Consider the following 27,200-nt stretch of genomic DNA (forward strand, 5'->3'; position numbering starts at 1 on the left):
GTGCATAAGAGCCAATAAATACTTGGACAGATTTTCAGCACCTGAAATAGCTGCTGGTCTATTTAAAGATGTTCAGCGACCCATGAATCTTCACGGCTACACAGTGATTGTGATTATACTTGTTGGCTTTAATTTCAGACAGGAGTATCTTGTAGTTTTTCAGGTAGTTTGACCAATATTGATTTACCCGATTGGATTATTGATGGATAAAATCAGTGTGAATGACAGTTCCTTTTCAACAGTGCAAATTTAAACATTTTCATAATGATACAAGCTCGTAAGTATTAAGTCTTAATTTGCGTGACCAAAATGGCCAAATCTAATTTCAAAGAAACTTATGTAACTGTACAAATTTTTGATGAAAATTATTTGAGGTTCTAACTCCAATTAGAACAGTGTTTGTGTAAGTGGAAGTACTTGATGTAGATGAAGAAGTTAAAGATAAATAGATGTATAAATGATAATTTATTTCATTTATTTAATGTATTGTTTCAGTGTTACAGGGTTTGCTTGAAATAATTTGGTTTATAATTAATATCAAGTTGCCCATTTCAGTTTAAACATTGATTACATAGCACTGTTAGTTTTAGCGGTATACCTCAGAAAATTCACTCTTCCCAGGGTAAAATAACAACCATTTCTATGCTGTTTGCATCATAATAGGTTCATAGTCTTTTGGTTGTATTCCTCTTCTCGTGATCCTTTTGGACTGTTGCATAGTTTATAAGACGGAATTGTTCAGAGGGAAAACTTTCACTGATCTTTTATAGTGCAACTAGTTTTTTTGTTGATGCTGTGCTTGACCTGAATCCAAATAAGGTAAGACCTATTGCATGACCTCTATCCTTGGGCAAAATCTATCTTTACCCCACTAATTTCAAGACTACATCATCTGATTCCTGTCTCCTGGTGATTGAAGATTAGGATTCTTCTCCCTCCCCACTTCTCATTTAATTGTGTATCTTTAAAAACACTACATTGGATGCCAATACCACATAAAGAAAATTTGAAGCAATTATAAGTTGCTCACCACAATGCATTAATTCATACTAGGACAAATTGTAAAAGCTGATGAAATGAGAGGCTGAACCAGGCCATAATTTGTTCTTTATCTTCTACAGAGACTATCACTGAAATGACAAAAGAAGATCCTTATGTAGAACCTTCCAATGACGAGGACTCTGTGAGTGCAAATTACAGCACTATATCCTCAGATTCTGAGAGATCATTTGTCCATCCAGTAGTTTCAGCACCTATGCCTACAGATTGTGGTAAGTGATTAAAAAAAAACTAGCCTTGAACAAAATGATTGTTATTCGTTGTTTTCTTAAACTAATGAACTCGTTTTAATTGTAGATTTTGTTTTTAATCTATGTACACAGAACATGGATCCTGTTATTTTGGATTTTATGTAAAACGTGTAAATCATGCATAACAGGGCCTACATTAACTACTGCAATGATAATATCAAGAAACATTGGTTTGCTGATTAAAAACAAAATGTTGGAAGGTACTCAGCAAGTCAAGCAGCATCTGCAGAGAGAGAAACAGATTATGTTAAAGGTCAAATTTCCCCAGCACTTCATTTTTCAGATTTCCTGCATCAAGAATATTTTACTTTTTGGGCACCATTGTGTTGAATAGTTTCTGAAATGTAAGGTTCTTTTAAAATACTGTATTTCTTACGAGAATTATGTAGATACTAGCTCTTAGTTTTCCGGGAATTGTTTCTGCTGGCACTTTTGCATAAGTGCCAGCAAGTTTAGAATTTTCATGTATGTGCATATAGATATTTAAGTCCTGAACTTGTTGACAACAATTTGCTGGCATCTCTTCCACTCAGTTCCAACAACTAGCATGAAAGCACATGTTGCTGGTGATCCCCACCACTTATTGTGGGGAATATGTTCAAACATCCTGTGCCAGGTTTAACCAGGTGGAAGAAACTCTTTACCTTTGTTTTCAATGGAGAGACTAAGGTAACTAGAAGTGTTTTTAGATTCTTGCTGTTTGTAGTGTGAGGTGTTTGGATTTTGGAAGGTTGAATGTCGAAGTATATAAAATTATGAGGCATAATGAGATAGAAACATAGAAACATAGAAAATAGGTGCAGGAGGCCATTTGGCCCTTCGAGCCAGCACCGCCATTCATTGTGATCATGGCTGATCGTCTACAATTAGTAACCTGTGCTTGCCTTCTCCCCATATTCCTTGATTCCACTAGCCCTTAGAGCTCCATCTAAGTCTCTTTTAAATTCATCCAGTGAATAGGCCTCCACTGCCTTCTGTGGCAGAGAATTCCACAAATTCACAACTCTCTGGGTGAAAAAGTTTTTCTCACCTCAGTTTTAAATGGCCTCCCCTTTATTTTAGACTGTGTCCCCTGATTCTGGACTCCCCCAACATTGGGAACATTTTTCCTGCATCTAGCTTATCTAGTCCTTTTATAATTTTATACGTCTCTATAAGATCCCCTCTCATCCTTCTAAACTCCAGTGAATACAAGCCCAGTCTTTCCAATCTCTCATCATATGACAGTCCCTCCAACCCAGGGATTAACCTCGTGAACCTATGCTGCACTGCCTCAATAGCAAGGACGTCCTTCCTTAAATTAGGAGACCAGAACTGTACACAATACTCCAGATGTGGTCTCACCAGGTCCCTATACAACTGCAGAAGGACTTCTTTGCTCCTGTACTCAAATCCTCCCATTATGAAGGCCAACGTGCCATTAGCTTTCTTCACTGCCTGCTGTACCTGCATGCTTACTTTGTGACTCGTGTACAAGGACACCCAAGGACTCATTGCACTTCGCCTTTACCTAATCTGACACCATTGAGATAATAATCTGCCTCCTTATTTTTGCTGCCAAAGTAGATAACCTCACATTTATCTACATTATACTGCATCTGCCATGCATCTGCCCACTCACTCAACCTGTCCAAGTCACCCAGCAACCTCCTAACATCCTCTTCGCAGTTCACACTGCCACTCAGCTTTGTGTCATCCGCAAACCTGTTAGTGTTACTTCTAATTCCATCATCCAAATCATTAATATATATTGTAAATAGTTGTGGCCCTAGCACCGAGCCTTGCGGCACTCCACTCGCCACTGCCTGCCATTCTGAAAAGGACCCGTTTATTCCTACTCATTGCTTACTGTTTGCCAACCAATTCTTTATCCATGTCAATACCCTACCCATGTCAATAGGATTGAAGATCCCGTTTCTATGCTCCATTCTAAACTTAAGCTATTCTAATTCAGGAAAATAATTTTAAACTGCATGCATAAACAGAATATTACTTATGCAATAATATCTTGCGAGGAAAAAAGAACAGTCATCTGGAAATTAGGTCACATATTTCTGTGCTGTTAAGCATGTCAACAAATTCATAAATTCCACACCACATAATTGAAAATACATGTTTTAGGAACAAAACCGGAAATGTGGTTAAATCAAGAATAGTTAATGAAATTTGACCCATTTTTTCAGGTCATGGTGCACTCCAGAAGTTTGGGTGTATGGCCTGCAAATACTAATGTCATTGATGTGCAACACTAATTTTGAGCACTGTCAGGTTATATTAGGCCATGTTTTTTTTCTACTCCCACAGAATAATGTTTTCACAATGCTCCATTTATTGCAACTGCACGATTTATAAGACCGCAGGTACACTTGGCACTTAACTCTACAGTTAGCAAAAGAACAATCTGAAGGCTGACTGCTGATTCAGGAGCCTTTACTATGAAAGCTGCTTTTATCATGATGACTTTTTGGTCATTGCTATTTCTGCACTTTACCTCTGTCATAGTTGGATCTATGTTGCCCCTGCTGTGCATATTGCATAACCTGGAGCTGCAGAACAGGGATCAGAAGTGGTCTAAAGGTCCCAAGGCAAGAGGGGAGGGAATTTGAAGAGAAAGTATCACATGTCCATGTATGCTTTTTTCTTGCCAATCTAGACTTTATCTGAAACACACCAGCAGCTAAAGGAGGAAGCGAGGAAGGAAGGAGCATAGCAGGTGACAATAGAGGTGGTTCTTTGCTGAACCTGTTACCTGGGCCAATGTCTTAGAGATTACATTGACGTTGGAGGAAATTAATCTACAAATGTACATCCTTGGGATATGGAAGGGAACCAGAGCACCCAGGGGAAACCCATGTGGTACTGAAGGTCAGGAACGACCCCGGGTTTTCTGGCGCTGTGAGGCAGCAGCTCTACAGTTGTGGCACTGTGCTACCCTGAATAAAGATAAAGAAAAATTACTCCATTTTAACATGCATATAAAATCGCCAGATTTTTCGATTGCTTGTGGAGTAATAGTTATAGTCATAGAAATTTAATTTGTTTATTATTGTCAGATGTACTAAGATATAATGAACAGCTTTGTTTTGCGCACTTCCAAGGCACTATACATGAATAATCAGGTAGTGCTAAAGAGAAAATAAATAGATTGTAGAATATATTGTACAGGTATAGAGAAAGTACAGATTTTAAAAATGCAAGGACCACAATGAGGTAGATTGGAAGGAATTCTTTCTTAGTATATTAGAGGACGTTCAAGAGTCTGATAACAGCAAGGAAGAAGCTTTTATTGAATTAGGTGCTACATGCTTTCAAGCTTTTATATCTTCCGCCTGACAGGGGAAAGAAAAGAAGTGACCCTTAGTTATGTTGGCTGCTTTGCTGAAACAGCATGAAATATAGATGGAGCTAATTTGATGGGTGGGCGCTGTTGGTTTGTATTGATGGGCTGGGCCATGTTCATAACTCTCTCCAATTGCTTGCGGTCTTGACAGGGCATCTGCTACACCAAACTGATGTATTCAGATAAGATCCTTTTAATGGTGCCTTGATAGAAATTGGTAAGAGTCATTGGAGACATGATGAATTTCCTTAGCCTTCTTTGGTCTCGATGACAGCTCGTTCACAGGTGTTGAGGTGCGGTATGAAGAGCACACTGATGGCAAAGGTACTTTTAGAAAATATAGCTGGGAGGGAATGTCTGTTTGCTATCAAAAAAGAAATTAAATGCCAGAGACAAAGAAAAATGGGAAACCAGAGGTAGTTTAAAAACTTCCAGAAGAAAAGTGAATACAAATATATTTTAAATTTGTTTAAAAAAATTAAGTTAATTAAAACACAAAAGTACTAAAAATACATGAAACACTGAAGAGTTCATTTGATTAATTGTTCAAAACAATTTATTGACATTTTTTCTTGTTTTGGAATCATGAGCACAGTTGAGGAACAACCAATATTCTGTGTCATAGGTCCCTATCAATTTTCTTTTCTCCTTTTCTCTCTCCTCATCTCCACCTCCATCTCCCTCTCCCAACTATTCTGTCCCTCCCATCTCCCCTTCTCCCTGCACTTCTTCTTCTATGCAATGTTTCCCCTCCTTAGCAATAATTCACAAATAAAAACTTCCTTCTTTTGTTAAGTTCTGTTGACTATAATAATAAAAAATGTCAACAAATTGGGAAGCCATTGTTTACGTTGGTAGCAAACATTCAGTAGAAATGTGTAAAGGAAGGACTGGAATTTGACAGAATTAGTAAATTATCAGCACATATAGGTTTGATGTATTTGGTAATTTTGTTTCTGGAACATTGTTGCAACTAATAACAAATTGCTAATTTTATTACATTTTTTCATTTTTAGAATTTTCCTTCTTTGATCCACAAGACCCAGCATGCAAGCGAATCCTATGTGATCTTAATACAACTATTCCAGAATTGTTTGCTATCTTGCGTCAATGGGTTCCACAAGTGCAGCAACAGATTGATGTGATTGGGAAAGAGGTAACCCACAAGTTGCCTTTTCATCATTACTATGCATGGCTTTTAATCACGGTGCTCCTTGTATATTACGTGCAAAGCACTTGAAACTCTCAGGTCACACCACAAATTATTTGATACATGCAATTAACTGAGTGAAGGGCTTTGTACAAGGAACTCGGTCATAACAGCAGCAGAAAGAAGCCTGTGTCCTGGCTTATTCAAAGAGAATTAATTATTTGTAAATGTCATTTGCACCCAGTTTAACATGGGTTGCATATTGTACACGGTTAAAGATCTTTTTGCGATAATCTTGGAGTGACGTTCACTCAACCCTGAGGCGAAGGTTCCTTTTCAACTAGAATGGATGGCAAGTTGCTAAAGGCAGCTGTTACACGACTTGTCTTTCAGTCTGCAGTTCATTGTTAAACATGTGATGGATGCTGTCCAAAAGAGGGAGGGGAATTCGCTTTTGCCTTGAGTAAAGAGCATCAAGTAGCTTGGACATGTGAATTCACCTAGATTGTGGGCTTCCTGGAGGCTTAGAGAATAACAGACTGCACATGCGAAACTCCAGTCTCAGGATTTCTTCCGGATTTCTTCAGCCCAGGAAAGCTTCCACTTTCTGAATATTCATATTTTGTGCTTACTGGCAAAATATGTTTGTGGTCAGCATCTGAGAAACTACATGACTCAATCATTCTGTGACTGCCTAATAAGTGCACCACATTTCAGCCATGATATTGGACCCTTGTCCCGTAAGAGAGGGAAGAGCTTCAGTGAGTGTGTTGCAATGGCAATGTGAAATGAGCTTGCCATGGCTGAATAGTTAAAGTCTGAAATGTGTCAGTCAAAAAGGCACAGCAGCAGCTCTACTTTCTGAGGATCGTCAGGAAGAACAACCTGCAAGAGCAGCTGCTAGTGACTTTCTACCGTTGCACCATCGAGAGTGTGCTGACATACTGTATTTCTATGTGGTACACCAGCAGCTCAGAGGCAGACAAGAAAGCCCTTCAGAGGGTCATCAACTCTGCAAAGAAAATCATTGGTTGCCCACTCCCCTCTCTAGAGGAACTTTACTCCGTCCGCTGCCTCAGCAGAGCAGCCAACATCCTGAGGGATCCTTCCCACCCTGGTCATCAGCTGCTCGAACTGCTGCCCTCTGGTAGACGGTTCAGGTCCATCACGGACTAATAGACTCAAGAACAGCTTCTACCCCAGCATCATACGTGAGCTGAACACTGCCAGACACTCACATAAAACTGAATGGAAGGAACGGAACTGATCGGAACACTGTCAGTTACTTGTCAGAAAACATAAGCTTCAATTTAATACATGTTTACATCCTACTGCACTTATATTGCTTAACATTTGCTAAACTTATTACATGTTACACCCGACCGCACCTTATATTTAATTACATTATTTATTTTATTTTAAAAAAACGACACTACCGATGCATTTGCAATATGTTAGCTCTCATTGCTGTGCAATAACTTGTTGTCTTGATTGCACTGTACACTGCCTTGACCGTATTGTAATTGTTTTGTCTATATTGTATTAGAGGTCAGTTTGTTTTATTCAGTAGATTAGGTTTAGCTTGTTATGGATAAAGGTATATCCTTTGTACTGTCTGCTGTGTGTGATTGCATCATCTGGACTGCTTTAATTTCGCTGTACTTTGTGTAGTGACAATAAAGGTTTTTTACATTTACATTTACTCCTTTTCCAACTTGTTCATGCCTGTGGCCTCCTCCACTGCTAATAGAGGCCAAGTATAAACAAGAAAAAACAACATATCATATTCCATCCAGGCATTTTGCAACCCTCTGGAATGAAAACCGAACCATTTCAACTTTAGATAACCTGTTCTTTATTTGTTTCTCATTGACGTGTTTATGTCCCTTTCTCACCATTTCTTTAAAATGTCCTGCAAATGGTCAGTATTCATGCTCCTTATCAACAGACCTGTATTAATCTGCCTCCATATAGACTATAATTTTACACCTCAATCCTCCCCAAAGATCTGCTTTGAAAACTTCATTCTCCCCAGTTCTGAGGAAGGGTCGCTGACCCGAAACATTAACTAGTTTCCAGCATTTCTGTTTTATTTCACATTCCACCATCTGCAGTTTTATTTGTTTTCCTCTTTAGTTAATTGTTGTGAGTAATTACGTATGAAATAAAGGGAATAAAAGCTTCATCTATCATCTTTTTCTGATGTATTGCTTAAGATTCTGAGGCGAGGATGCCATGTGAATGACAGAGATGGCTTGACAGATATGACACTCCTACATTCCACCTGCAAAGCTGGGGCTCAAGGAATTGGTGAGTTGTAAATCAAATATTTTTAATGTTTATGAATATTCATCTTTGCACACACAATTGCTTCAGTACATCTCATAACTTGAGCAATTTTCTAATAGATGATTTCCCATTTAAATAAAAGCGAATAACTTGAGTAATCTATATTTCTGTCACAGGAAATTTAGAAATAGTAGGAAACGTGCTTTTACTTAAATGCATTAGCAATCTTTTGATTTCCTGATAAATCCTGTGGATTTGGTGTACTCAACCCTATTCCGCGGAAGCACGGCACTTGGTTGCCTACAAAATGTTGCCCTCTCTTCCGCTTGAGTAAACAAAATTTAGCATTTACCGCAGATTTGGCTGCACATAAAAACTACCCCCCCCCACATCTTGGCTTCATGATGACTGACTGGACTGAATACCTGTTAAGTTCCTGGAGTGAACTGAGCTTGTACACTGGGAATGTTGGTGCAAAAAAGGTTTGAATTGGGGGTTGGAACATGGGTTAACTGCATGGCCAGAGTTGAGAACCAAGAATGTAGACTAGACACTGGGACTGGTAACATGTCGTTTAGAGTTGGGGGTTGGGAATGTGGTCAGTTGTGTGGCCAGAATCAGGGCAAAGTACCTGATCCAATTTTGCGGCCTGAACCAGAAATGTGGTCGGTTCAGGGGGCCAAGACCATGAGCCAGGAGTGCAGTCTGGTCAACTGGATGGATGCCAGGGCTTGTGAATAAGGCATGGTGTGTGGCTGGTGCTGGGTCTGTGTAGGCAGAATGTAAGGGGTTCTGTGTCTGAGTCTATTTGTGAGTATGTGTGCATATGTGTGCATGTGAGAGTGAGTGCATACTGGTGTGCCCACTAATTTGTAAACTTTAAATCCCATGCAGCAGACCACCATCTCTAATCATTTTGGTCTCCTTTACCATTGAATCAAGATCTCACCCTGTAAAGTCTGTGTAGTATTGGTGTGCAAGGGCCATCCCAGATAGAAACTATGCATAGGCAATGTCCATTCAACAGACTGAAGTTTGGGACTTGTCATATGTCCTGAAACAGAACAATGAAATTCTTGTAGCAGCGCAACAGGTTTGTTAGCAGTACTCAGTAGCTAACAAAATAAACAACAAATAGAAGTTCGATAAAAAAACAATATAGTACAAAACAAAAAAACAAGAAAGCCCAAAGTCCCTGGTGCAAGCATGGCAGTTCATAGTTTGGAGTTTAATTAGAATTCGTAATGTTCAATAGCCTGATGGTGGTTGGGAGGAAGCTGCTCCTGAACCTGGACATTACAGTTTTCAAACTCCTGTACCATCTTCTTGATGGCAGGTGTGAAATGAGAGCATGGTCAGAGTGGTGTGGGTCCTTGATGATGCTGGCTGCCTTTTTGAGACAGCATCTCATATAGATCTCTTTGGTGGGGAGGTCATTACCCCTGGTATTGAACATTGATTGGAGAACTACATTTATCTCATTATTATAAATACTAGATTTATAAAAGTAAATATACGATGACTCTAGAAATATAGATATGGTTATTAAGGTATAAAAATGTTGCTTATGGAAAGGCACAATGTGGATTTTAGCAAGTTATCACATTTATTGAACTAAGTCTTTCTAAGGTTATTGGGAATATGGCACGCAGATCTATTGTGGAAGTAGTGAGGAAACAAATGATGAAGCATCATTTCTTGTACTGCGCAGCAATTTTACCTTGAGAAGGCCTTAAAGAAAGCTCCAAACTTGCCAGGAAAAAGTTTCCTACATTGAAGGGAGAAGGGATGGTTTACATTGTTACCACAAAATGGTGAAGTTATGGATGATGCACAAGAGCAGGTTATTTATATTTTTCAGACAATTAAAGCTCTGAATTTCCTACCAGAATTTATGTTGTAGAGAAAGAAAGAAATATGAAATTATTTCATCTATTTATGTAAAATGAATAAAAATAATCACATTGATGTGATATTAAGGATGATCTTTCCATCAGCTGTTTATAAATCAGCTGTGGTTTTGAATAAGAACAGGATTTTCTCCCCATGTTTTAGTTGCCATTTATCTCTCAAACAACATAACCTGGTCTTCTGTTTATTTGCTGTTTATTAAATCTTGCTGTGTACAAATTGAGTGCATTGGTACACCCTTCAGGTGCAGTACAACAGCACTGGTACTTAAACAGCACTTCATTGACTGTTAAGTACTTTGGGAGGTTCTTGGACAACAATGATTGTCCAGGAATCTTTGTTAAGCATCTTTATTCTAGTTATTTTACTGGGTACAGTAACATAGTGATTATGTTCATAGCACCAGAGTTCAAATCCTACCATGGCAACTAGGAAATTTATATTCAAGTGTTTAAGTAAAACAGGAATGAAAATAAAACTCATCTTGGTACCAATAACGATACTACTGGGATTGCCATAAAAACCTAGCTGGTTCACTAATGGTTTTCAGGGAAAGAAATCTATTAAATAAATTTAGCCATGACATTAGACCCACCAATGTGGTTGACTTGTAGTTGCCTCCCCAGTTCAGGAGCAAGTGGGAATAGGCAATAAAAGTAATTTTCTCAATGGTGATGTGGGATGTCCTGAGACAGTCAAAGATTATTTAGTGTCTTATTTAGTGTAAGCTAGAGAGACAAGTCTCATAATACCATACTTGATCCAGACATTGGAACCTCTTCATGCATCTTCATCTGAGCAAGACCACAAGGATATTTGTGGTCCACAGTGTGATAAAAACATATGGTTATAATAAACTATCTAATCTACCTTGTCACGAACATCAAAATAGCCCTAAAACAGAAAATGGACAATGTCATTGCTATGAGATACCAAAATAAACAGAGAATTTTGGAAACAGAAGGGCAGGCAACATCTATAGAAATAGAAACAGATAACACTTCAAGTCAAGGACCTTTTGGCAAGAAAATCCTTCATTTGAAAAACCCCACAAAAGTCAATGCCTCACAGTGATTTCAAAATTCTTGACAAACAGTTTATAATGCTTGATTCACCAGTGAAATAACTAATTGTTTCTGTACTGAAAAATACAGAGATTAGTTTGATGACATGACTGGAAGAACCATCAAGAATTGGTGTGAATAAACAGCTTCAAGGCAAGTTCCAAAAACAAATTGCAACCTTTAAAACAATGTTGAATGGAAAGGGCTCAGAAGATCTGGTATCAAGCTAGAAAGCACAATGTCAGTAAATTAATTAGTGGTGCGGTCCGTCTGTGGTCCGAGGATCAAACTCACTAAGAGCCAAGAACTGAGAATTTATTGAGCACAGTCTGTACATGCTAAAAGGATAACTTTGGAAATCTAAGTATTTGATATGCACATTCTGAACTCCATTTCACGGGTCCCACACTTTTGCTATTACCCCAGCTTGGTAAGAGGTTATAGGCCGGTTGACAGCTGAAAAAATGTGTCTATTGACACAACTAAACCATAATGGTGAATATATGTAGCTTCAATTCTTATGTGTGAATCAGAATCCATTTTCAGTAATCATAATCGCCATCATTTTCAAGAAAGAGACCAGCCCAGTTGCAGTAATTTTAGAGGTCTTCCTGTTCGCTGCCACAAAGAAATAATTGTAAGAATCATCTTCACCTGCCCTGTGAATAAATAGCTCCTTCCATAGTCACAGTGCAGTTTCTGTCCATCAAAGGGCCAATGGACATTTGTTTACCACATGATGTATCTAAAATGTATGTAGGGAGCAGCATGAAGTATGTGTTTTTTTAGCCTCAGGAAAAGTCCATCAATCGAAAGGAATTATCAACCTTGTTCTCAAATTTAATAGTCCTCATAAATATGTCTGTCTGATCCATGACAATCCTTACCCTAATCCAAGTGCAGCGGGATTAGGGTAAGGATCATGCATTATATGTCATCATGGATCAGACAGATCCATGTGCAGTTGAATTAACTCAGCCTAAATCACAACACTGGTCCTTTGTTCAACCTTTCTTCACCTGCTGAAGTCAAGATATTCCACATGATAAAGTGGCAACTTTAGTCACCTCCAGAATCAAAATAACAACGTTTACTCATTGAGTATGCAGATAATAGTTGTGCATATGCACATTCGGAGGCTGAACTCCAAATTGATTCCTTCACCAAAGCATGCAAAAGGATGAACCTTGCATTAAACATCAAGAAGACTATCAGTTGTTACTCCCCATCATTTCAGACCACTAAAGACTTGTAGTCTCTCTGATCTTTGAAATCTAAGCACAAATAACAGAAGTAGTTACACCATTCCAAAAACACATCCATTTTCTTCTCCTGATTAATTAATATTTCACAATAATTGAAATTTCTAATTCCAAAAAGTCTCAAACTAACTTGTAAAAAATGCTGATTTCATAATATTTATTTATTAAAATGTCTTTCTGCTTAGAATTAATATTTGACAGTGCCTTTGTTATCTGATGTATCAGACATTGATATCTGTATCATCAACATGCATAATTCTGAGGATTCAGTTGTCTTCCATCCCCTCTCTTTACTGCTCTTCTTACTCTATCATCCTTGCCAGCCTATTCATCATCCCCAAACCACTGACAAATGCAAACTACGTTTGTTTGTGCAATGGGTACTCACACCTGAAAGGGTTTTGTTTAATGTAAGTTCTGATTCGCTTTAGTTCTGTGTTTGGTATATTTTCTAATTCTGGAGCTTCTCTCTTGCTGACTCTATATGTTCAATAAGTAATTATTTATGCCTTTATATTACTTTACTGTGACATTAATGTTTTGAATTTCATTTTTACTTTTTCAGGGGATGCAGATGTTGCTGCCAAGTTTGCTTCGCAATTGATAGAGATGGGAGCAGATGTTAATCTCAAAAGCCATTGGACTAACATGAATGCTTTGCATTATGCCGCTTATTTTGATGTCCCTCAACTAATAAGAGTAATTATGAAAAGTGCAAATGCTGGAGGTAAACAATTTCATATTTTGTGAAAGCTGTATTGGCATTTGTTGTGCAAACACGTGAAACTAGTAAATCTTAGCCACTGGCATGAGATGTCCTTTGTTTCTTTTTAGAGGTATTCTTCACAAAATGGTGACTATAAGCACCAACCAAGATTAGGGTCAGTATCTAATCAGCTGAACAACACTAAAAACATAGGTTTGGAATCTAGTTTAACACAAGACTGATGTCATGTATAGTATCTGTAAAATTTAACGTTCTTACTGGCATTTATAGATGACAAACTGGCATATTGGTGGCAATGTAGTCAGGTACATGCAACCTTCTACCTGGTTTAGTGAACTTAATTCACCTCGCAGCAGATGTTGGTGTCAGAGTTTGAAGCTCATTCCTCTCCTCCATCCACACAGGTATATTTGGGCTTGAACCCTCTCAGAGCCATTTTTGGTTTTGGGGTTTAAATCATACAACTGATGTGACTGAATTCAAAGTTCAAATCATCTCACTCAGTCTTGGTATAGAAGCTTGAATTATTCTCCAGCCGTCTATGATTTTGCAGATTGAATGCCTACTCTTCCACATTTGCCATCAGTCGCTTCAAGAAGACTACTATCATCCCAGTGCCGAATAAAAGCAAGACGTCATGCCTAAACGACTACCGTCCAGTGCCCTTGACATCCACCATAATGATATGTTTTGAGAGGCTAGTTATGGAACACGTTAAATCCAGTCGACCCAGTGGCCTTGACCCACTGCTGGTCCCCTACAGGTCCATGGACAATGCCATCACCCTAGCCCTACATTCATCCCTAGAACACCTGGATAAGAGAGACACCTACATAAGAGTCCTATTCATAGACTACAGCTCTGCCTTTAATACCATTACACCATCCAAACTTATCACCAAACTCGCTGGACTTGGTGTCAGCACTTATCTCTGCAACTGGATCCTCGACTTCCAGACCAACAGACCCCAAGTGAAGATAGGGGACAATCTTCCTCCACAATATTCCTCAACAAGGGGGCTCCGCAAGGATGCGTTCTCAGCCCCTTCGTTACTCCTTGTACACCCACGACTGTGCAGCCATGTACAAATCTAATTCAATGTTCAAGGTCGAAGACGACACCACCATTGTGCACTGGATATCAAATAACGATGAGACGTTATGAGACGGGAAGGAGATTGAGAACCTCATGTCCTGGTGTCGAGTCAACAACCTTTCACTTGCGCCTCCTCCAACTTCATCTACTGTATCCGCTGTTCCAGGTGTCAACTCCTGTACATCGGCGAGACCAAGCGCAAGCTCAGCGATCATTTCGCTGAACATCTCTGCTCAGTCCGCCTTAACCTACCTGATCTGATTGCTCAGCACTTTAACTCCCCCTCCCATTTCCAATCCGACCTCTCTGTCCTGGGCCTCCTCAATTATCAGAGTGAGGCCCAGCGCAAATTGGAGGAACAGCACCTCATATTTTGCTTGGGTAGTTTACACCCCAGTGGTATGAACATTGACTTCTCTAACTTCAAATAGCCCTTGTTTTCCCACTCTCTCCATCCCTCCCCTCTCCTTCCCAGTTCTCCCACCAGTCTTACTGTCTCCGACTACACCTAGGGTGACGAAGGAACTGAAGGAAATCCACATTAGGCAGGAAATGGTGTTGGGTAGAATGATGGGACTGAAGGCTGATAAATCCCCAGGGCCTGATGGTCTGCATCCCAGGGTACTTAGGGAGGTGGCGCTAGAAATTGTGGACGCATTGGTGATAATTTTCCAATGTTCTATAGATTCAGGAACAGTTCCTGTGGATTGTAGGATAGCTAATGTTGTCCCACTTTTTAAGAAAGGAGGGAGAGAGAAAACGGGAAATTATAGACCAGTTAGTCTTACATCAGTGGTGGGGAAGATGCTGGAGTCAATTATAAAAGACGAAATTGCGGAGCATTTGGATAGTAGTAACAGGATTGTTCCGAGTCAGCATGGATTTACGAAGGGGAAATCATGCTTTACTAATCTTCTGGAATTCTTTGAGGGTGTAACTAGGAAAATTGACAGGGGAGAGCCGGTGGATGTGGTGTACCTCGACTTTCAGAAAGCCTTCGACAAGGTTCCACATAGGAGATTAGTGGGCAAAATTAGAGCACATGGTATTGGAGGTAGAGTACTGACATGGATAGAAAATTGGTTGACAGACAGAAAGCAAAGAGTGGGGATAAATGGGTCCCTTTCAGAATGGCAGGCAGTGACTAGTGAGGTACCGCAAGACTCGGTGCTGGGACCACCGCAGTTTACAATATACATTAATGACTTGGATGAAGGGATTAAAAGTACCATTAGCAAATTTGCAGATGATACAAGGCTGGGTGGTTGTGTGAACTGTGAGGAAGATGCAATGAGGTTGCAGGGTGACTAGGACAGGTTGTGTGAGTGGGCGGATGCATGGCAGATGCAGTTTAATGTGGGCAAGTGTGAGGTTATCCACTTTGGTGGTATGAATAGGAAGGCAGAGTATTACCTGAATGGTGTCAAGTTCGGAAAAGGGGACGTACAACGAGATCTGGGTGTCCTAGTGCATCAGTCACTGAAAGGAAGCATGCAGGTACTGCAGGCAGTGAAGAAAGCCAATGGAATGTTGGCCTTCATAACAAGAGGAGTTGAGTATAGGAGCAAAGAGGTCCTTCTGCAGTTGTACAGGGCCCTAGTGAGACCGCACCTGGAGTACTGTGTTCAGTTTTGGTCTCCAAATTTGAGGAAGGATATTCTTGCTATTGAGGGCGTGCAGCGTAGGTTTACTAGGTTAATTCCCGGAATGGCGGGACTGTCATATGTTGAAAGACTGGAGCGGCTAGGCTTGTATACACTGGAATTTAGAAGGATGAGAGGGGATCTTATCGAAACGTATAAGATTATTAAGGGGTTGGACATGTTAGAGGCAGGAAACATGTTCCCAATGGTGGGGGAGTCCAGAACAAGGGGCCCCAGTTTAAGAATAAGGGGTAGGCCATTTAGAACGGAGATGAGGAAAAACCTTTTCAGTCAGAGAGTTGTGAATCTGTGGAATTCTCTGCCTCAGAAGGCAGTGGAGGCCAATTCTCTGAATGCATTCAGAGAGAGCTAGATAGAGCTCTTAAGGATAGCGGAGTCAGGGGGTATGGGGAGAAGGCAGGAACGGGGTACTGATTGAGAATGACCGGCCATGATCACATTGAATGGCTGTGCTGGCCAATTCCCCTGACATCAGTCTGAAGAAGGGTCTCGACCCGAAACGTCACCCATTCCTTCTCTCCAGAGATGCTGCCTGTCCTGCTGAGTTCCTCCGCATTTTGTGTCCTCCTTCGATTTAAACCAGCATCTGCAGTTCTTTCGTAAACAACCTTTCTCTCAATGTCGTCAAGACAGAGGAGATAGTGATTGACATCAGGAAGCAAACACATACATACCCATACACATACCCAAACACATACCCCAGTTTGCATTGACGGTGCTGAAGTAGAGATGGTTGAGAACTTCAAATTCCTAAGAGTCAATATCACCAACAACCTCTCCTTGACCACCCATATTGAAGCAACAACCAAGAAAGCACACAAATGCCTCTACTTCCTTAGAAGGCTTAGGAAGTTTGGTGTGTCCCCTACAACTCTCACCAACCTCTAAAGATGCACCATAGAAAGTATTTTATCAGGATGCATCGCAGTTTCGTTTGGGGACATCCCCATCCAAGACCGCAAGAAATTGCAGCATTGTGGATGCAGCCCAGACCATCACACAAACCTCCCTTCTATTGACACCATTTATACCTCACGCTGCCCTTGGCAAGGCCAGCAGCATAATCAAGGACGAGTCACACCCTGGCCATTCCCTCCTGCCCTCTCCCAGCAGGCAAATGTTGAGAAGTGTGAAAACGTACATCAGATTCAGGGACAATTTCTTCCCAGCTGATATCAGGCAACATAATCATCCTACCACAACCAGAGAGCAGTGCTGAATTACTATCTACATCTTTGGTGACCCTCGGACTATCCTTGATCAGACTTTGCTGGGTTTACCTTGCACTGAACGTTATTCCCGTATAATGTATCTATACACTGCAAATGGACCAATTGTAATCATGTATTGTCTTTCTGCTGACTGGATAGCACGCAAAAAAAGTTTTTTACTGTACCTTGGGACACGTGACAATAAACTAAACTATAACTGTAGTATCAAGCTGTGGGTTGTCCTCTGTTTGTTTGCTGCTGCTAAAGGGGATTGAATTAGCCTATCACTGTTAAGAGGTAGCAAGACTGACAATGGCTGGCAGCATTGTGTTTTGAATAATTTCTGCAGCCTATGTTTAGTTTTTAGTTTTAGAGATATAGCGAGGAAACTGGCCCTTCAGCCCACCAATTCCGTACCGACCAGCGATCTCCGCACATTAACAGTACGCTACACACTAGGGATAATTTTAGATTTATACCAAGCCAATTAACCTGCAAACCTGTAGGTCTTTGGAGTGTGGGAGGAAAACGAAGATATCGGAGAAAACCCATGTACGTCACAGGGAGAAAGTACAAACCCCATAGAGACAGCACCCGTAGTCAGGATTGAACCCGGGTCTCTAGCGCTGTAAGGCAGTGGCTCTACCATTGCCCAGTTGGTGGGAAGTGTTTTTAATACGTATACTCCTTGTGCATCAGTATGGACTGCCATATCTCATTTGATCTATCCCCAACTAATTTAGGTGTCTCCAAAGTAGTTAGTTTCCTTATGGGTGTTCAGAGCTTTTAGTCTTTTGCAAAAATGATGCAAAATATTCATTATGATTGGAATTAATCCAATCATAAAAAAGCACTTGCAGTGAATCATCCATCATGAATTTTATAATAAAGTTAGGAATCTCAAACCACTAAATAACGGGTGTTGAGGGATAAAAAGTATTATGTGGTGTTATTTTGTTATTAATTTAAGGTATGGTGATCTCTGACCAAAGATACAGAGTGGTAAAAACTTCTCTTTTTCTTAATTATGATAATAAATCTGAAATTATCCAATGATTTTATTTGATTGAAACAATATGTGTGAATTTCTCTTGTACCTATTATTGACAGAGATAGATGCCACCTGCAGTGACTTCAACTTTGGAACATCTTTGCACATTGCAGCATCAAACCTTTGCTTGTCAGCTGTGAAATGTCTATTGGAACATGGAGCCAATCCTGTATTTAGGGTAAGAAATTATAGTGTTTTAAAATAAACTCTCTAGACACAGCAACAATGACCCAAGTTAATTTCTAAAAATAAAAGTTTAGATTTTTGAATGTTTTGAGAAAATAATTTGCCTTCTTCCGGATTAGTCTTTTATGAAGTACATTAGAGGAGCATAAAGAATTGAATAGGGATGTGAAAGGCAACAGAATCAACTGTTGTGCATTGTGCGAGTGGCGTGGCAGAAGGATCCTGATGAGTGGCACGGCAGATGGATGTTGGCGAGCTGCAGCCATACCCTGACATCAGGTCTGGCTCACCCGCCTCGGAACTGGAAATCTGCCCGAAGAGGGAATCCGCCGAGGCCGATCCCTGCTTACCACGAGGACCGGAGACGAGGGAGTCGGAATTGGAACAGATTGGAACGGAATTGGGTCATTAAGCGGACCAGCTGTGCAAGGCAGTACAGTGCACCTTGATGGTGAAGAGGGCCGCTGGAGGCACTGCAGCAGCCTGGAACTTGGCTGGAATTGGCGCCGCTCCAAGAAGCCGAGCACATGGACTGGATGCCACCTGCAGCTGCATGGAGTGATGGAGCAGCAGTGGAGGCCACCAACGGGTACACTTGGCCAGGCTGACGCCTCCAGGACCTTGGGTCAGCTTAAGAAACTCAACACTTACTACAACTAGGACTTGAAAATGACGCCAAATCGGACGACTCATATATTGTCTCAGTGTACTATTTCTGTACACTTATACTGTATCTAAGATATGCTTATGTATAGTAATACTTGTACTGAACTGTATGCAAAAATGAATTTCAATGTACCCTCAGTACATGTGACAATAAAGTACCATTGAACATAGAACCATTATATCAGCCTTTTCATATCTAAACCAAGGTGTTTCAGATAAGGATGAGGGAAGTGTTAATGCTTGTAAAATTGTCAGCTGGTGATAAGGGAAGAATGTGGACAGGAAAGTAATCTGTTAATGTCACGTTTTGACCTGTTGGAGCAGTTATGTAAGTTATGGCAAGGGTGAAATATTTTTATTTTTCTGGCATACACTTGATTGCTTTCATGAACATCTTTCTTCGATCATTATTAAATCAATCATTAATTGCATTATTACTATGAATGGAAATTTAACACATTTGAGAGGCAAGTTTATATATGATGGAAAAGAGGGAAAAATACATTGCATCCAGAACAAGGGGCCACAGTTTGAGAATAAGGGGTAGGCCATTTAGAACGGAGATGAGGAAGAACTTTTTCAGTCAGAGGGTGGTGAAGGTGTGGAATTCTCTGCCTCAGAAGGCAGTGGAGGCCAGTTCGTTGGATGCTTTCAAGAGAGAGCTGGATAGAGCTCTTAAGGATAGCGGAGTGAGGGGGTATGGGGAGAAGGCAGGAACGGGGTACTGATTGATAGTGATCAGCCATGATCGCATTGAATGGCGGTGCTGGCTCGAAGGGCTGAATGGCCTACTCCTGCACCTATTGTCTATTGTCTATTGTCTATTGTCTATCAATTCATAATCTATTATTTAAAAAAGTAATATGATTCTATGACTCAAAGATTCCTTATTTTCTTCCTTTAATCTTTCTGATTCTTATATTTTCTTTACAGATGTATAAAATGATCATGCAAAATTAATGTTCCAGAATTTATAGCTAATAAATTAGCTGAATAAAGGAAAATTTAAAAAAATAACCGTTGTGCAATGTTTACGGCTGTCAGAAGAAAATTGAAGAAATATTTGAAGGAAAAATAGTAAATGGTTTGGAAACAAATGGGAATATTAGACAAACTGGCCTGAATTGCAAAGAGGCTTGAGGGGCCAAATGCTCTCCTTCCATTCTTAGAATTCTATTTTGAGGTATTGCTCTTGCCAATGGAAACTTTTCTCATTGATTCACCTTGACTGCAATTCTAATGAGGCTCCATTGATATCCCACTCATTCAACACCGCTTGATGTTTAGGGAAATCACTGGAGTAAATATAGCATTGATTGTATGAAAATAATTTGAAAATATATTATTTGTTACCTGAGATCTTTTGAGCATTAATATATAAATCTATCTGGCTTTTGTGATGATAGAATGATGTCATTGGCAGATTTACAGGACTCAGAATTAGCTGATACTATTTTGCTTGTATTTAGACTTGTTTATTATTTATAGATCCTCCCTTTATAAACCCTACTCTTTCTGCTTAAATATTAAGGGGAAATCATAGCCACGGAGCCATACACCACGGAAAAAGACCTTTCGACGAACTTGTCCATGCAGAACCATTTGGCTAAGTGTGTGCATTTTGTTTAAACAGCTCCATACTTTGGGAGTACTGATGTCCTCTGGAAAGGAACCACTGTTTTCTATGCCAATATTTAGCCACATGTTAATTCTCTTGAACTATTTATTTTATGCTTTGTTGTGCCTGCTGAAATCCAACAGTAATACTTCTGTGTAGAAATACGGAACTGCAGTTGCCGGTTTACAAAAAAAGGCACAAAGTAGCATGGAATGGAATGGAATACTTTATTGTCACGTGTGACAAGGCACAGTGAAATTCTTTGCTTGCATACCCGATGTATACAAATGTGGCGCTGACAAAGTTACAAAGCACGTCGGCTCCTCCTTTTGTTCTCTCCCCCCCCCCCTAGCGGTTCCTCCACGCTGGGTCCCCATTGTCCTTTGTACTCCCCCCATTGTCCATTGTTCTCCCCCATCACCTCCCTCACGGCGGCCCCCCCACACTGGGACCTCCATTGTTCTTCTCCCTCCCTCACTGGAGTAACAGAGGGTCAGGCAGCTTCTCTGGAATATTACATGTCTGATATTCTGGTTCTTAATTTGGCTTCCATTTGCTGATACTCCATCACCATGAATTCCTCCCCGTCCTTTTGATATGTTCCATTGTGGACCAATGTGACCTTCTTCCTACTTTTCCAAGGTGATATGGCTCCTTAAGCCGGCTCCACCCATTCATTAAAATTAGAGCTAATTTGATCTAGCAATTCAGCTCCAACTTCCTGTCTGTTTCCTATATTCCTCGATTCATTGTGGACCAAAAATCTTTATCTTGGCCGTGAATATATTCAGTAATTCTGTTTCGGCACTTGCCTTGGTTTGTGAATTTGAAGGATTCACAATGCTCAGAAAATAAATTTTAAATGAGCAGCTCTTTCTCAAACTCTGTGTCGGTTCACAATTCCCACAGAGAGAAATATCCTTGCAAAATCCTTCATAAGGCCTCTTGGTATTTTGTATTTTCTTCTCAGTTTTCTAAACTCCCATGCATACAGCATCAATCTACTAATTTTGTCGTCCATCCTAGTGATCATTCTAAATTGCCTCCAATGTAAGTTTATCCCTACTTAAAAGCAAGGACCAAATCTTCTCTGAAACACAGAAAGCTAATTTGCAGATACAGCAAACAAATACAAAGAAAATTACAATACCAGTTTTTATATTGCAAGGAATAGAATATGAAAGGGAGACCTTGCTACAAGAATATTGAACAGAATATTAGTGATATGACAACTGGGGTACTGTGTAAGGTTTACAACATCTCTCTACATCGACATTCTGTAGTCCTCACACATAATATGTTTTTCTTCTGTCGAGGAATATAAATAACCTTGCATTTTCTTGCATAATGCTCCATCTGACAGATGTTTGTGCATTGACAATTTATCTATCTATTTATATACCTTTGCAAGCTCTGTGTCCTCTTCACAATTTGTTTTCCCACCTAACTTTGTCCTTCATCTTTGTCATTAACAGATTTTAATTAGTTGAGGTCCCTGGATTGATTCAACAATGCCATTCTATGTAGTCAGCAAAGCCAAAAATGATCTGTTTATATTGACTTATTTGTTAATTAACCAATCCTCTCTCCATTCTACATGTGAAACCCCCAAATGCCTTGAGTTCTTATGCGCTAACATTTATATGGCACCTCATCGAGTGCCTTTTGAAATTCCAAATATAGTACATGTTCTGGTTTCCCTTTATCCATCCTGCTTGCTACATCTTGAAAGAACTCTTATAAATTTGTAATTTAATTTCTCTTTCAAAAATTCATGTTGGCATTGTAGAACTGTATTATGTTTTTCTGAATATGCTGCTTGTTTAATTTATCAATTGTTGTAGGTCTGGTGTCATTAGCAAAGGTAGCATTTAATGCTCATGCTTAATTGTTCTCGATAAGATGATGATGAGCCATTGGCATGTAGTGCTGCAGATCTTCTGTTCCCGTATGTTACTGTGGAGCAGAGTGTTTCTGGATTTAGACACAATTGACAATGAAGAAACCAAGATTTATTTCCAAATCAGGATGCTGTATGACTTGCAGGGGAACACGATCCAGAACATTGTGAGGATGGGCCAAGGAATGGGAAATGGAATTTAACTCTGACAAGTGTCTTAAATCTGACAAACCAAGGCAGTAAATGGTAGAGCTCTGCAGCGTGTTGCAGAACAGAGAGATCTAGGATTGCAAGTGCTTGGTTTCTTAAAAGAGGTGACTCAGGTGGACAGTGTGAAGAAGAAGGCATAGGCACAAGTTCTTTGTCAGTCACTGCATTTTCCTATTTCTCATTCTTATTAATTCCTCAGTCTCCTACCACAAGTACTACAAAAACTCCCTCCTATTTTATGTACACGTAGAAGTCCTTGTTGTCTGTTTTTATGTGTCTTGGTAATTTACTTTCACAATTGATTTTTCTTTTGCCTTGTCATTTCTTTCTGCTTATTGATCTTTACAACATAGTATGCCCCTTAGTGTCATACAACAGAAGCAGGGCCTTCTCATGCTGACCAAGAATTCCCATTTGCCTGCATATGGCCCATCTCTAAACCCTTCCTACTCACGTACCCATCCTATCCAAGATGCCCATCTACTCTAGTCCCACTTTCCTACATTTGGCCATATCCCTTTATACTGTTCTTACCCACGTACCTTTCCAAATGTCTTAAATGTCGTTATAGTACCTGCCTCCATTACTTTCTCTGACGGCTGGTTCCATATGCCTGCCACCCTCTGTGTATTCCTACTCAAGGTAAACGATTCTGTGCATTCACCCTATCTATTCCCCTTCATGATTTTATACAACTCTATAGGATCACCCTAAGCCAACTGTGCTCCAATGAATAAATTCCTAGTTTGTTCACCCTCTACCCATTACCTCAAGTCCTGGCAGCATCTTCAGAAAACTTCTCTGCATTCTTTCCAGCTTAACAGAAGGGTGTTACAGAAGGGTGACTAAAACTGAACACAATGCTCCAAATGCAGCCTTACAAACATGTTGTACAACTGTAACATAACATCCCAACTTCTTGCCTCAATACCCTGACTGATGAAGGCAAATGTACCAGAAGCCTTCTTTACCACCTTATCAACCACGTAACTTTCAGGGAACTATATACCTGCACTCCTAGATCACTCTGCTCACCATGAGATCGTTCATTATTCCTTCCTCATTACACATAACCCCAATTAAAATGGCCTGTTCTCTGGTTGGTCCAGAACTTATGCAATGTAAGATATTGCCCTGAACATGCTCAATGAACTCAGCCTCAAGACTACTTTTGCCAATTTGACTTGTCCAATCTGTGTGAAGATTAAAGGTGATTATTGTTGAATCTTTTATGAAATTGTCAAATGTTTCATTATCTAAAATTAGCCCTATGGTGTTGCTAGTGTTAGGAGGTCGTAGATTACAACACCAGCACGCTTTTTCCAGGTTGCTACTTTTCTCCACCCAAACTGATTCTATATCTTTAACAGACATTCTCTACTTCCTTTTCCTTCCTACTTATCCTTCTGAAATGTCAGGTATCTCAGAATATTCAGTTGTAGACATCGAGTCATGCAGCCCATCATGTCTATGCTGACCTTTTTGCCCATTTGCCTGCACTACGTCTGTATCCTTCTATTCCTTGCCTATTTAAGTGTTTGTCCTAGTGTCCCTTAAACATAATGATTGGATCTGATCAAGCCACCTTCTCTGGCAGTGAGTGCCCCTCTCACCTTAAACCTATGCATCTTGCTTTCACCCCTACCTTTTGTTCATATCTTTGTAATGGCCATTTATTTCTGTTAGTTCTATTAGTTATTTTTATGAATACTGTGTGCAAACAGACTTACAGCCTTTTATTTGCTCTATTTGCCATTTTCTGGTCTGATTCTAAAGTATTAAAGTGTAATATAAGATGTTAGTCACAAGAGGTCAGCAGTAAGCTACGTCGAATAGCAGATAATTCCATGGTATCAATGTGCACTGCTGGATTTCAGTTTTTTACTCCCTTGCAATGTACTTAACTGTTTTCTATTTCAACGGTGCATGCTACACTATATGAAGAGGTATTTTTATCACAATAATGGAAAATAACCTTTTTTTTTTTGGTTTAATTCCATTTCTTGAGCCATATTTCAGTAAAATTGCACGGGACTGATTTTTGTTTGCAGCATGGTGTAAAGCATGTGGAATGAGTGAAGAGGATCTTTGCTTTTGGCTGGTAGTAAATGAATGTGGTAATCTGCCTGCGTGGAATACTTTTTTCATTGATTGGAAGAATGAAAAATCAGCAGACCAGCTTCATTATTTCGTACAGTCCGTAAAGAGAAGATAAAGCTACTATGGGTTCATTGTGGTCCATGATTACTGGGATAGCTGCAACACAAATGAATCAGGGAAATCAGATTTTCTAGTATATCAGTAGACATGGAGAAACTCAGCAGTTCAAAGATAACATATAACATATAACAACTACAGCATGGAAACAGGCCTGTCCGGCCTTACCAGTCCACGCCGACCATTCTCCCTGACCTAGTCTCATCTACCTGCACTCAGACCATAACCCTCTAATCCTCTCCTATCCATATACCTATCCAATTTACTCTTAAATAATAAAATCAAGCCAGCCTCCACCACTTCCACCGGAAGCCCATTCCATACAGCCACCACCCTCTGATGGTTTATCCTTCTTTGGGAGTTGGTTATCCAGATAAAATACCCAGAAGCTTTGGAGAGAGGTAGATTCGTTGTTCTCAGGATTTATCTCAGAGCAGGAAATATATTCATCAGAGACACTGGTGCATTCTTGTGTTATTTGCTTGCTTTTATTTATCCCTGTGAACCTTTGTCTTTCTTTCTATTATTGAGGTTTGCAGAACATTTCAGAATTTTCAGCCATTCAAACTTGGGGGAATCCATTTGTGAAGAAATACCTTTTCTCAACTTCTCTTGAAAGTGGTGACACAGGTAGACCAGGGTGGTAAAGGAGGCACGCTTTCCTTTGTTGGTCGAGGTATTGAATACAGGAGTTTGGATGTTATGTTACAGCTGTACATGACAGGAAGGCCATATTAAGTGTACTTTGTACAGTTCTGGTCACTTATAGGAAGGATGTAATTAAACTGGAAAAAATGCAAAAAGGATTTACAAGGATGTTACCAGGACTAGAGGGTCTGAGTTATAAGGACAGGCTGAATAAGCTAGATTTTTTTTCCCTGGAGCATAGCAGGCTGAGGGGTAACCAGAATGAAAAATGTAAAATCACAAGGGGCATAGATAACCTGAATAGCCACAATCTTTTCCCCAAGGACAGGAGAATCTAAAATTATAAGCCTAAGGTTTAAGATGAGAGGGGAAAGATTTAAAAGGGACCTGACGGGCACCATTTTCACACAGAGGGTGGTGCGTATATGGAATGTAAGTGGTGGAGGCAGGTTTCATTACAACATTTAAAAGATGCTTGGACAGATTCATGGATAAGATCGGTCAGGTGCAAGCAAGTGGAACTAGCTTGGTTAGGCAACTTGATGGGCATGGTTGAGTTGGGCCGAAGGACCTGCTTTTATGCCTCATTGCTGTATGACCATCCACACGGCACTGAAATTGGCATTTATGTGGTGTGCGTGAGATGATTCGCCTAGTACTATGGACAGGCATAGTGAGTATCTGGATCAGCTCAACATTTTGACAACTTGCTCTGTTGAAAAATCCATTGGTCCAGATTTTGTGGTATTCCATTGTTTGTAGGAAAAATGTTGATGCGTCAAAACTGGTCAAAAAGAGCATAGACATTAGGTTTTACTTTTCTGCATTTGCTACATAAAACATAATGGTATTAATGCTGAAAATAAGGAGTTTGGTGAGGAATTGATGGCATTTCCCTGCTAAGTGTGGGTTATTGAATATGATTCCTGTAACATCTGTGGTTTAAGTTTAGAGAGAACTCCTCAAAGAGTTATAGGAAGGGATCAACTAATCTCCATGTGTAGACCCAGGCAGATGTAGATTTAATTCTGTTGTGTAGGCATAAAGTACAGAAATGCAGCTCCTCTCTCTGTAACTTCTGTTTAATTTTTTCTATTAATTTTAATTACTGGCTGTTTTCCAAATTTTAGAGAGAGCTCCTGAAACTTGGTGCCAGAAGTGCTGGTTGATGAGACTATGAAATTTAGTCTGTGCCTGGAACAAATGGATGTGTTTCATGAAATGGCGAGCTTTAGCTATTTCAGTGAAAGTGCACAATGGAGCTTATAAAGATGTCTGAGCAATTGGATTTTGAGACAAATAACCTGTCTCAAGATTGGAGACAACAGAGGAATAACATTTACACCCTATGTCAAACTGGTTTTGACAGATATACCCAAACATACAATAGTTAAGATGTTCTTTGTCTCATTGGTCAGAAGGAGAGAGTATTGCAGCATGCCATAAAGCCCTCAAATGAGAAACTGGGGAATGCATTAGATATATTACAAACACATTGCAACCCAGCTAGAAATGAAACAGTTGGGCATTAATCATCTATTTTTATTTGTAACTGAAGCAGGAAGAATCCTATGATACTCTTTTCAATGCAGCTAAGATTCTCAGCAGGTACAACAATTCATTGATTTACAAATGCTTGATTATGAATTTGCTGTTTATGCAATTAATTTTGGTATGATGA

At 39.8% G+C, this 27,200-nt stretch overlaps 1 protein-coding gene across 12 annotated transcripts in view; it reads left to right on the top strand.

The window, feature by feature from the left end:
* LOC144596572 (CAP-Gly domain-containing linker protein 4) overlaps positions 1 to 27,200 on the top strand; it is a 180,831-nt gene that overhangs the window by 22,828 nt on the left and 130,803 nt on the right. For 11 of the 12 annotated variants that reach the window (XR_013547632.1, XM_078405041.1, XM_078405049.1 and 8 more), the window contains 5 exons: positions 1,122 to 1,271; positions 5,667 to 5,806; positions 8,017 to 8,110; positions 12,892 to 13,053; positions 18,134 to 18,252. Coding sequence is in view for 11 of the 12 variants with exons in the window: in XM_078405041.1 (XP_078261167.1) it covers positions 1,136 to 1,271; positions 5,667 to 5,806; positions 8,017 to 8,110; positions 12,892 to 13,053; positions 18,134 to 18,252 (651 nt within the window). In the remaining variant the exon portion in view is untranslated. Of the gene's footprint in view, positions 1 to 1,121; positions 1,272 to 5,666; positions 5,807 to 8,014; positions 8,111 to 11,154; positions 11,218 to 12,891; positions 13,054 to 18,133; positions 18,253 to 27,200 lie in introns of those variants that run through there. The other variant, XM_078405052.1, reaches the window with a different exon arrangement.

Source organism: Rhinoraja longicauda, chromosome 9 (genome assembly GCF_053455715.1).
Source record: "Rhinoraja longicauda isolate Sanriku21f chromosome 9, sRhiLon1.1, whole genome shotgun sequence".
In the NCBI taxonomy this organism is placed as follows: Eukaryota; Metazoa; Chordata; class Chondrichthyes; order Rajiformes; family Arhynchobatidae; genus Rhinoraja; species Rhinoraja longicauda.